At 41.2% G+C, this 12,014-nt stretch overlaps 1 protein-coding gene across 1 annotated transcript; it reads right to left on the bottom strand.

Moving 5' to 3' along the window:
- Positions 1-2,844: 2,844 nt before the first annotated feature.
- Tmem126b (transmembrane protein 126B) lies at positions 2,845-12,008 on the bottom strand. Its single transcript, XM_023716697.1, has 5 exons — positions 11,871-12,008; positions 6,047-6,168; positions 5,275-5,462; positions 3,564-3,675; positions 2,845-3,312 (listed from the first exon to the last, which is right to left on the bottom strand). The coding sequence occupies exons 1-5, from the start codon at positions 11,949-11,951 to the stop codon at positions 3,129-3,131; spliced, it is 687 nt and encodes a 228-aa protein (XP_023572465.1). The 5' UTR covers positions 11,952-12,008; the 3' UTR covers positions 2,845-3,128.
- Positions 12,009-12,014: the final 6 nt, after the last annotated feature.

The raw sequence follows: 12,014 nt of genomic DNA, 5'->3' as shown, positions 1-12,014 counted from the left end.
TCCCAGGTGACGCCGCTTCCGGCTGGGAACTTCCGCCCGGGAGGCTGGCGCGCTCAGTTCCGCTGCGGCGGGGCCCTGCGCTCCCGCGCCCGCCCGTAGAGGCTGTGCGGCTCTCAGGTACGGAGTGAGTGACCCTCAGGCCGACTCTCCCCCTGAAGATCTACCGAGGCACGTTGCTTCCTGATCAGTGGGACCCTCCTCCTGGCGTTGGCGCCCTGAACGCTGGCCCCAGAAAACCGGGAGCGGAGGTCTCCCCAGCGTTTTCCTGCTGCTCCTGGCTCTGCAGGGCTCTACGCGGCTGCGGTCCGGTTGTCTGGCCCAGTGTAGTCTGAGCCACCCAGCCTGCGTTGTGTTTTGCTTTGTTCGTGCTGAGGATTCTCTGGTGTCCTCCCCTCGCTGCCTAATTTCAGCGCAGGGTTGGATAAATGTGGTAAAAGACACCGTCCAGGGGGAGCCTCGGACCGTTCGCATCGCCCCAGGCTCTTCACTTTTAAAGTAAGAAGGGAGACAGTACTTTGTGAAGTTGTGACGATCCAATAAAAACGCCTCCTAACGTTGCTTTGAAAATCTTTGAACTTTATCAGGGAGAAGGAGGCATTCAAGATGAAAGACTTCACAGGCAAGGTGAATAGTATGTAATACCCCTCTTAAATTCCTTGTCTCAGGTGTTTCGCTAGTATCAAATAATCTGTAGCTAATGAGCCAGAGAAACTAAGTCCTTTAGGTTCCTAGGCACAAAATTAACCTGTTCAATGGTAGGAACGTTTGTAAGATAAATGCAGAAAAAGTTTGGAAAAACCAATTTAATTAGATGCAAACGTTTTGTGTGTGTGAATGCTTTGTTTTCTAATTAATTTTTTTCCTTTTTTTTTTTGTGTACTGGGAATTGGAACTCAGGACAGGCGCTGTGCCATTGAGCTATATTCCTGGACCCTAATTTTTATTTTTTTTAAAAAACTTTTAGTACGTTTGAAGTACAGAATAGTGGTGAGTTTGTATATGTATATAATACGTCTTAATTTTTTTTTACATTGACTCTTATACTCTGATGTTTTAATGGTTTGAAGTCAATTTTGAAATTAATGTTCCTGCTGTGCAGACTCTATCATGCCATTTGGGAGATAATTAGGTGATGAGGGCAAAGTCCTCATGAATGAGATTATTGCCTGAGAATTCTTTTGCCTGGTCCGCCAAGTAGCACACAATAAAAAGGCACTGTTACCTATGAACCAGAAAGCAGGCTTTCACCAGACATCAAGTCCCCTGATTTTGGACTTTACAGCCTCCATATTTACAGAAAGTGAGACTGTTTCTTTTTTGGGACTGTTTTTAAAATCTTGTCTGTAGTGTTTCATTACAGCAGCCCAAGTGGACTAAGCAGCTGACACAAATTTCCTATGATTTTTATATTTAAATCAGTCCTTAAAACACTGTGATTTTTTAATACTTACTTTACGGATGAGGAAGTTGAGGTACTAGCAAGGTGACTGAATCTTCAGTGTTACAGGCTGTACATTTTTCACCTATGCAGTTTTGCCTTAAGAACTTCACTTTTCTTTTTGGCAGAACTGGGGATTGAACTCGGGTCCTTGTGCTTGCCAGGCAAGTGCTTACTCCCAGCTCCCAAACCTCCCTTTTTCCACTATGGTTGAAGTAGTTTTAGCTTTTGGCTTCGGTCCAGAAGACCAAGGTTTCCCTAATTTTTCCTTTTATACTTCCTAAACAGTCAAGGACTGCTTTTCCAAAACCAAGGAAAATATCAGTTCTTTTGCCACTTTTTTTTTTTTTTTAATTATAGAAAAGATAATGTGAAGTCACTAAGGTAGAAGTCAACTTTCAGATGGTAGCAAAGGTGAATAAACATTAACCTTGCCATATTTCCCAGATTACAAATTCTTAATGAGTCACTTTTTAGACACAGCTAAGACAAGGAGAATTATTCTCTAAACTGTATTTCTCATCAATATTCACTTCCTGAATGAACTAAGATATTGGCCGCTGTGAAGACCAAAAAAAAAAGTCAATACAAATTACCACAGCTGAGATCAGGTTGTTTACTTGGACATGTGCTAATGGATAATGGAAGACAAGGTGAATCTTGTGTTACTTTAATTGCTGTGCCCATGTTTGAGTGAATAAAAGCAGCACCAGTCACACTTGGGGCTCCTCTGCCCGCCAGAGGCAAGAGCCCCGGGCTGCCTGCTGCTCTACTGTGTCTGTCTGTTTTTCTTTCATTCTTGTTCTCCTGCCCTTGGGTCAGGGTGACAAACAAGTAAGACTAGGTCCCTACAAGTGATGCCCAGGACTGGGAAAAAGACTGTAGTGAGCTAGTTTCCCATGGTTGGTGCTTGGAAAAGGGACCTGGGACAAGTGGCACAGGCCAGTCTCCTACAGTGAAGACAATATGTAAATGGCAAGAAACTAGTTAGCATGGAGTCGAGAGTGAAGAATTGCTTTATTTCCATATTTTGCTTTCTTGTGAACTTCCAACTCCAAAATTAACTTCAGACATTACTTTCCCCCTAACTTGCCCTTCTAAGTACTTAGCAACCACACCTTCAGAGCCCTCAAATTATGTGTTGATACTGTATGTTCACATTTTGAATGCTTTTTTTTGAGTGTGTGTGGTATTGGGGATTGAACTCAGGACCCTGTGTTTGCCAGGCAAGTGCTTATTCTAGTGAGCTATCTCCCCAGGCCCCTTGAATTCCTCTTCTTTTTTATTTTATTTTTTTGTTTTTGGCGAAACAACTCAGGCCCTTGTGCTTGCCAGGGAAGCGCTTATTCCACTGAGCCATCTCCCCGGCCCCGAATTCCTCTTCTAATTAAGAATTCTTTCAGGGTAAGAACCATTTATTATGTGTAATACAGTATTCGAGACACAGCAAGCATGCAGTAAGCATTCCATGACTGTTCTAAATGTATGACTGCACAGATCAGACCTGAGGTCCTAAGCCTATTTCCACATACAGTAAAGATGAAACTCAGTTTGTTTAGCATTTGTATTGAATTACTAAATATTTATTATCTGCTATATACCAGGCAAAAGGAACAGTTGTTTTTACTCTTAGCAACGCTTCAGTCCTCATCATATAAAACATACTGCAGGGCTGCCATCCATAGATTCTTCAGTCTTCAGGTATGGTGTTTTCACATGTTTTTTTATATACTGCATACTGCTGTAGACCATTAAGTAGTCCAAACTGTGTCTGAAACACTAGAGGAACTAACATTGCTTTTATTTGTGTTTGACAAAGCAGGAACCAATGAAGTAAAACCCTTCCTTTTGGTGGCAGTGGAACAGTATGATACCTAAAAAGGAAAAAGAGTTAATCATTCTTCTGGGTATATATTTTATCCAGAGTTCACTGTTTTCTCCTAAACTGATCATTGTAATTTCCATCATAGGTCTATTATGTAGACAGCAAAAAATTAAATTTAGTTATTTAGAATACCAACCCACTATTTTTATATTTGACTCTATCACATGTATTTAAAGAATAAAAAGTTTATTAACCTAAAAAAAGAAACAAGGAAAAAAGGGAATAAACAGAGAGACTTACTTGACCGCCAGGCGTCCATTTTTAGCAAAAGCCAATCCACTGGGATATACAACCCCACACACGAGGCCAACCAGTGAACTTCTCAGCACACAATTTTCCTTGCTTATATTACCTAGAAAACAAAAGGAAAATTTGACTCTCTTTAAAATTCAGCACTAACAAAGGTTCTACAATCTGAGGTACAGGATCTCAGGATAAATCCTGAGGAGATTTCACTGACCTTGTCAGACCCATAAGCTACAACTCTTGTTGCATAGGTCCTGCTTTACCTTGGTCTTAACCATCCAGCAGAAAAGTATAAAAACGAAGTATAAGAAGTAAAGCCATGCTGTTATGTTGAGCTGTAGGGGACTCAGGTCAACAATTTCTGACATTGCCAGTGAAGTGGAAGACCCAATACTATTATGGGCTACTGGACTCTTTTAGAATATTTTGCTGAGTTCATACACCTATAAGATTTAACGGAACTAAACGAAAAAAGGGGATACAGATGAATGTCCATTTTGTATCTGTGTATTCAAAATGGCTAGGATAGATATATAGTTACATTCTCTTAATGAATAGAGGAATTTGTTCTAATAGTGTTTGTAAATAGGATCTCAAGTCCGCATCTTGTACAGCAGTTAACCACTAGGAAGAATGTATGCAATGTGTTAATTATTGAAACTGTCCTACCAATTTGGTTTGAAACTGTCTCATTGCTATTTGTTTCTCAATAAAATTATGGAAAAAAAAATAAAATTCAGGGCAAGAGGTATTAAGCCTGTGTTGTGCCCCGAGCAGTTATTTGCACTGTCTTCAGCCATAGAGCAATGGCAGAATACTAGACATTCCAAGTCTATGGCACGTGACAGGCTTAATGCATCTTGTTTCGAGATGCTTTTATTATATCACACGGATAATCACTTACATGCTTGTTGTAGAAGCAATTCCATAATAACTAGCTGACAAGACACCTGGATTGTAGGTTAATACAAGTATTGGTGACTCTGTGTCAACTATGTATTAGGGACACAGTAAAACATAAAAGTTCTTTTATGGCCAGTGTGCCAGGGAAAAAAGACATTAGGCAAATTTTTACAAGATAATTATAAGTTGTACAATGCTTTGGAGGTAGTTTACAAAAAATGTACCTGGAAATTTAACCTGCTGTGAGGGAATCAGAAAGTTTTCTCAGGGAAGGGATATTTAGGCAATGATTGGAGAATAAACAGAGTACAGACTCCATTAATTACCAGTTGTACAACTTAAGGTCAGGAAATAACATTAGAAGCCCACACCATGTAAGACACTATGTTAGGCATTTAATACACAGCATCTTTTAATTTTTACAACAATCCTGGGGAGAACAGTGTCAGTCCTAATTCACAGATGAGACCACAGAGGCTGAGCGATTAAACAGCCTGCCTAGTGTGACAACACTATAGTGATGCAAAAATGAAGTAGTAGGAAGTAGTATCTAAAATCATATGTGTAGTATGCAAAACCCTTTTTCCCTGAAAATGTCTCAGTTTTGGTTGTCTATCTGTAGAAAGAGACAGTATTACTTGACCTGTCTGATAGGACTGTTGTATGGATCAAACAGAAAAAGTCTATAGGAAAGTATTTGTAAATATCAAAGCAAAAAAACCCCACAAAGGTTAGGATTAAAGTATTTTGATAACTACCTTTAGAAATAACTACATTACATGTTAATGAATTTAAATCTTACTTGAATACAAAGCATCAGTTACAAAGAACTTGTTAGCGACTATGGTAGACAAAAATGGAAGCGCCACTGCTGATGCATAGGTCTTCAAAGCATCGTATTTAACTTTGAAGCAGTATCTCAAAATGAAGTTTGCCAATATTCCAGAGCAACTAGCTGATGTTGCAAGTAGTACTGTTCCGGGTATTGTCCTAATAGGAAAAACAGTAAAATTAAATTTAACATATTATTATAATGAATATAGTCTTTCCTCAGTGGTGATCTGTTATATATGTACTCAGCATCAAATATTTCTTGAGCACTTATTTAAAATATATTTTTTCTGTACCATGGATGGGGTAATGAATGAAGCAACAGCAAGGAAAAACAAGTCCTATCCATTGAGGAAATTGTAATCGAATTGCAAGGTAGGACTTTCTTTTGGAGAATATTTAGAGTAGTTTTAAAATGGAGTTCTTTTATGGTTATAAGTATAAATATTTTTCAGTGAACCCAGGTTTTATATGGTAGCCATTTTCCAAGAATACCTTTCCTTAAATTTGTAGAAAGCCATGTAGAAAAAAGGTGTTTATATTTGGTTAGGGTGGCTACAAAATAATTTCTTACTTTGCCTAAACAAATTCAATTTGCTCATGGTTCATCAAACTTCATCCAAAGAATTACGATTCTGTTTTACTTATTTTTATTCGTGCCTAAATCCTAAGAAAATAATCTTTAAAAAAATGGCAATAGAAAGGATCTCTAAATAAAATTCTACACTGGGTATGTCTCTTACTTGTCTTCTGTAAGACGCTCAAAATGTTTTTCTAGGATTTCCAAGACCACTGGTGTTCTGAATTTTGCATTTCCTAGAGAAGGACTGGGTTGAGCATGTGTATATTTTGCTGTCTGCATGCCCTGTAAAGAAAAAATTTCACAGCTACATTATGATTGTCTTGTTATATAGATACACTTCAGGTCTTTTAGCTGTGAGTCCCTGTAAAAATAAAAAATAAAGTTAAAATGTCCAATATACAGTAGCACAGGGCAAAAAATTCCCAATTGAAAAAGAAGGGATAGAAGAATAGAAAGGAATTAGGGCAAAGCATGATTGGAGTCTGACAGGGCAAACATCGAATCTCTGGGCAAGTGGTGTTAAGATGTGGGCTCCGAAGGGCTTGGTTGGTCCCACTTCTATAGCACTGCCAGTTCCAGCCCATATGACCTCTCTCGCGGGGGCTCCGTTCACTGCTTGTGACTTTCCTCAGTAGATGAGTAGATGCTCCATATTCCTGGCATCTCCAACTTCCGAGGTGACTGCACTTTTAGCTTCACTGTCACAGCTTCATGCCTTGTCCTCTCAGGCACAGAGCGTGGTCTCCCAGACCTCCTTCTTAATTTTTTTTTTTTTGTCTTTTCTGTAATTGCTTTTTGGTTTAGGTTTTTTGATTTTGGTGCTGAAGACTAAATGCAGGGCTTCCAACTTGCTAGGCAAGCATTCTACAGCTGAGCTAAATCCCCAGCCCCTCCTTAAATTTGTATGGAAGGTTCCCTGACCACACAACTCCTACATTCCACATACTTTAAAAATCATTATACAGATAATATTGAGGTTGTTTGACATCTCAAGCAGCAGCCACGCCCCTCTGAGTCACAGCTGAAGAGGCCCTTAAGTGAATGAATAAGCCCTGTGAAACAAATCCTGAAAAGCTAATTCTCAAGGCATGCCTTGTCAAATGGGGTCTAAGGGCTCTCAAATGAAAGCTTTAGCTTTATAGTTTTATACTTTGACTCTGTGAACAGTTGGCTCTTGCTGATTCCTGAGATGCTTTCAAGTCCCAATACAAAGTATTTGGCTTTTTTTTTTTTTTTTTCCGGAACCGGGGATTGAACTCACACCCTTGTGCTTGCCAGGGAAGTGCTTATTCCATTGAGCCATCTCCTCGCCACCCCTATTTTTTTTAAATGCCAGTCTCTTCAGTAATCATACCTTTCTTAGCAGGCATTTCCTTTTTGATGAAACTGCAAACTTTTCATATGGGTTTCTTGTACCGATTTTTACTGTAGATATGGCTAAAAGCAGTCACCAGTACTCATCCCATAGCCTGAATTTTGGGTTGCTTTAAAATTTTCTTTCATCCAGTTAATTAATTGATTGCCTTTAATCTCAATCTTCTGTACTCCTGAACATCAGCAAAATGAAATTAAATTTTCTGCCAGGATGCAAAATACAAGGTTCCTATTGCAACTGCCAGTTGGAGTTCTCAGCTGAAACCTCCTGAGTCTGGCCGTTGGTGCCTGCATCCGTCAGCATTCTGGTCTTCTAAAGTCTGACAAGACTCTCCAAGAATAGTTTACATCAATCTCCAGATCTTTCCCAGTTCTTCCACAGACCAGTTCCAAAGGCTTCTAACCACATTATCAGGTGAAGTTATGGCAATACTCCCACTTCTCTGGTACCAATCTTGGTTTTACTCTCCTGTCACTGCGACAAAATAGCCAGCACACACAATTTAAAGGAAGATAGGATTACTTTGGTTTACAGTTGCAGTCCATGATTGGCTAACTTCAAGATAGATACAGGATAGGAAAGGGCTTTGGCACTAGAAAGAGGTGCTCAACCTATGGCAGGAGGAAGCGGAAAGCAAAGGGGGGAGCTGGGGAGGAGCAATACGCTTCCATGTCACTTGCCTAGAATTAACTGGTAAGTGTAATGCTCCCAGGTTCCAATCACCTTCCAAAAGCTGAGGGTCATTCTACATCTAAACCATAACAATATTAATGGCAAATAAAATCTTATAAAATTATACAGATTCAGATGAAAGAACATTAGAATCTAGTAACGTACCTAGTACTATGTCATCTGTTTTCAAATACTTTTAAGTGAATGATCTGATCAGCATTTACTTAGCTCTTATTATGTTAGAAACAGCTTTATGGGCATATAGTAACAGAATTGGAAGGATAGTGATCACCTCTCTGTTTTTACAGATGAGAAAACCCAAGTTCTGAAAGTTTGACTTACCTTAGGACTTGGTACAGAGAAGGATAACTACTGAGATACTGAGTCTTTGTTTTCAGTAGTATTCCCCAGTCTAAGAAAGTAACCAGTGCTTTACCTCTCTTTTGTCTTTCACGAAAGACATAGCTCAGTTTGGAGATTATACTGAGTTTCCTGGAGAGGTTAGAGAGAGCAAGGATTGCTTTGGAAAATGTGGTTTGGGGCTTTTGCAAGGGGAACAATACAATACAGGACCCATTTTATAAGATACTTTACAACCACCTAAAGAAGTATATACAAAGAGTGCAGGAAATCTGTTCACATACAAAAGCCCAAAGAGTCCAGCTGAGGGCCTGGATCCTAATGTTCTGCCTGAGTCCAGTGGGAAAACCCAGAACCCATAATAATGCCTTACTCAAATCCAGTTGGAGGCCTAGAGCCCACAACAATGTCTCTTGTAGGCCTCCTTCACAGATCTATGCTGGAAAGGCATCTGGTGGAGGCTTAGGAAGTCCATGAAAGTAGGATGAAGGATCTGTGCTAGCAGGCTCAGGGAACGGAACTGGTGCCAGGAAGCGACACTCAAAGTAAGATCCAGAGCTGCCTGGAGAAGTACCACAACCATCAGCAACAGTTAGGTAGGTCCTGAGCTGCATTCCCATCAGGAAAGCCAACATGAGAAGCTTTTCCAGAGGCTGAGCTGTGCACCATCTTCCCCTCCGGAGTCAGGAAGCGATGCTCAAGGTCAGGACCAGAGGTCCCCAAAAGTGAATTCTAGACATTCTAAGTGACAATGAAGTCCTGAACTCCTCCTCTGATGAGGACAATCAAGTTCATCAGGAAAGCCTGCATGACCAAGGTCCTCAAACAGAATAGCCCAAGAGAACCTGCCCACAAGAACAGCTCAGCAGCTTCTCCTAACAGCCTTTCAACAGCTTCTCCAGTTCTACCTCCTGTGCTGCTGACAACAATCCTAAGGTGGGCCTCCATCCCCAGCACCACTCTAGTTCAATTCATCTGGGTGTAGCAAGGTGCCTTGTTTATTTTTGGTCTTTTCTGATTTTACTGTTAGTTTTTCTTGATTTTTTTTTTTTTTTTTTTTTTTTTGGTGTGTGTGCATGGTACCAGGGATTGAACTCAGGACCTTGGGCTGGCCAGGCAGGTGATTATGCTACTGAGCTATATCCCCAGCCCTGAAATTTTTTTTATTTTTTAGGGGAGGTTTACTTTTTGCCTTTGGTGCTGAGGACAGAAACCTAGGGCTTCCAGGCAAGTGTTCTACTGATGAGCCAAATCCCCAGCCCTGTGGGTGTAACAAGTTGACCACCAATTAGCAATCCACTACAGAGAACAATGAGAGAAAATCAGAGATAGGCACTATTCTAATGTGGAAAGAGGGCGTAGATCATAGGTACACTGGTTAAAATATACATTTAGTTCTTTAATAGCACCTGAAGCAGAAGCAGGCCTTGGTCAGAAATGGGAATGTGGTAAACTACAGAACTTTGATTTATGGCACTGGACCATGGAGATGGAAGATTCCTGGGTTTCAAGTGCCAAGTGTGATGAGTAGACTACTGCCAACACAGAAGGTATTAAGGCAACATAAGAGATTGGCCTGTAGCATTTTACAAAAACCAGTGAGGTTCAAAAAACAACAAACAAACTGAATCTCAGGATCGTTTCTGCTGTTTTAATCTAGGTAAGTTTCTGGATCACTGTCTCCATTACTTTTCTCTTGTTTCTGGAACAAAATACCTGACACGCAAAATCAAGGAAGGAAAGGTTTATTTAGCTCAGTCTGTGGAGGTTCCAGTCCACTCAGCTGGCTCCCAGGCAGTAACACATGACTAAGGGCAGCAGTTCATGGTGGTAGAAAACAAAACAGCAAGAGCAAAAAGGGAGGATCAGGGCAGCAGACAGCAAGCCTGTCTCCCTTTTATTGCATTCAGACTGTCTGCCCCAGGGCAGGTGTGGCACTTAAACCCATAATCCCAGCACTGCATTATGAATTAATCACAAACACCTGTGCCATGACTGCATGAGGCTTTGGTGGGACACCTAGACACAAATCCTAATCGTCATTATGAAAAGTCTTAATATTTGTTTCATCTTTTGTCACTCTGGCATTATGCAGTTTAGAGTTGTGTTTAATTTCATTTAAACACAAATATGGCCATTTCTTTCAAATCCACATTTTGGATTTGATCAAATACACTGATCAAATACATCAGTAAGTGGAAGGTCTAACTGATGCAATGTTCAAAGCTTTTCATTCTGTACTTCAAATTAGCCAATAAATTGATATAAAATCTAAGGCCCTTCACAAATTACACCAATCTTCTTTCGAACAATTTTTTAAAAATTTATTTGTGTGTGTTTGTGTGTGTGTGTGGCCAGCTCAGCCCACCAGGGGGCGGGGCTGGCTGGCCTGTGGTGCTGGGGGATTGAACCGTGGTCCCTGTGCTTTGCTAAGCTTGTTCTAAGTAGGTGCTTTAGACCACTGAGCCATCTCACCAGCCCCTCGAACAATTTTTATAGTCAAGGTCATATATCAAATCTCATATTTCAAGAACCCTAAGCAAGAGGATTAAAAGTAGGTATAAGGAACATGTGCTAATAAGTGGTTCTCAGCCTCTGGTGTGAACAGGGACAGCATAACCCATTTTTTGAAATACACTTTCTTGGGCTTCCTTCTGAGATAGGAAAAGGATGAGGCCTTGATTTTGCACTTTATTAGCATGAAGGATTTTGGAGATTTAGTCCACAGATACACCTTTAACTAGTTAATGAAAGACCCATTCTTCACAACATATGCGATCACCTAGAAAGGTTTATGGATCCTTTGAACTTTACGACAGAGTTATGCAGTAACAGCCACGTTTTCTTTTCCTGCATCAATGCAGGGCTACAGTTAGGCCAGTTCAATCTTTAAATATATCTGAGGAAGATGGGGAGAAAAAGGCATAAAGCTACAAATTATATTCTGCTTTTCCCTGTCGTCCAAATGGCAAATGGAAGAGGGAATAATCAATAGCTAAAGGAGCGGCTACAAATAACCCATCTAGCATACTATGAAAGCAGATATTAACCTGACGAGCAACCAGAAAACCTGGGGCGTGGGGGGAATAAATGTGCTGCAGGGTCTCACGACGAAGCTTGGACTCTAGTGATCCTTCTGTTTTCAGCCTCCCCAGCGCTGGGATTACAAGCCTGCGGCGCGACAAGGCAGCCGGCTCCGCGCGCCTGGGGACGGGGCCAGCGCGGCGAGTGACGCCAGGAATCGAACCCGGTCCCTGAACTTGAAACAAGCATCTTGAAAAGGGAAATATGGTGCAAGTTGAGAAGGGCGTTAAAAAAAGTATAATGGAAACAAAGGCCTGCACAGAGATCTGGAAGCAAGAGAGAACAAGCTACTGGTCATCTGGAATCTAGGTCTCCTAGTTTCTGTCCGCCTTCCTCTCGCATCAAGTGGGGACTTGATTTAATTAAGCCCGGCAAGGACATGGAGCTGTTTTTAGTTGACATCTTTTACGTGCATCAGTGCATCTCAGTCGAGTTCGCCAATACGTCCAGTTTCCCGAAATCACTGTCCATACCAGCCCGCGTTTACGCCTACCTCACGCGCGTCTCCGCCCCTCCTCGGCCCGGGACCCGCATCCTTCACGTCCGCTTCAGGTTCTGTCCTGAGCGCCGCCATCTTGGAGGGTCACGTGACCCGAGGATGGGCGGGAATCCCGAAGGCCCGGGCTGGCGGCGGTGC

The sequence above is a fragment of the Octodon degus genome, unplaced genomic scaffold (assembly GCF_000260255.1).
Source record: "Octodon degus isolate 3935 unplaced genomic scaffold, OctDeg1.0 scaffold00049, whole genome shotgun sequence".
In the NCBI taxonomy this organism is placed as follows: domain Eukaryota; kingdom Metazoa; phylum Chordata; class Mammalia; order Rodentia; family Octodontidae; genus Octodon; species Octodon degus.
This window is presented reverse-complemented; position numbering and strand designations above follow the sequence as displayed.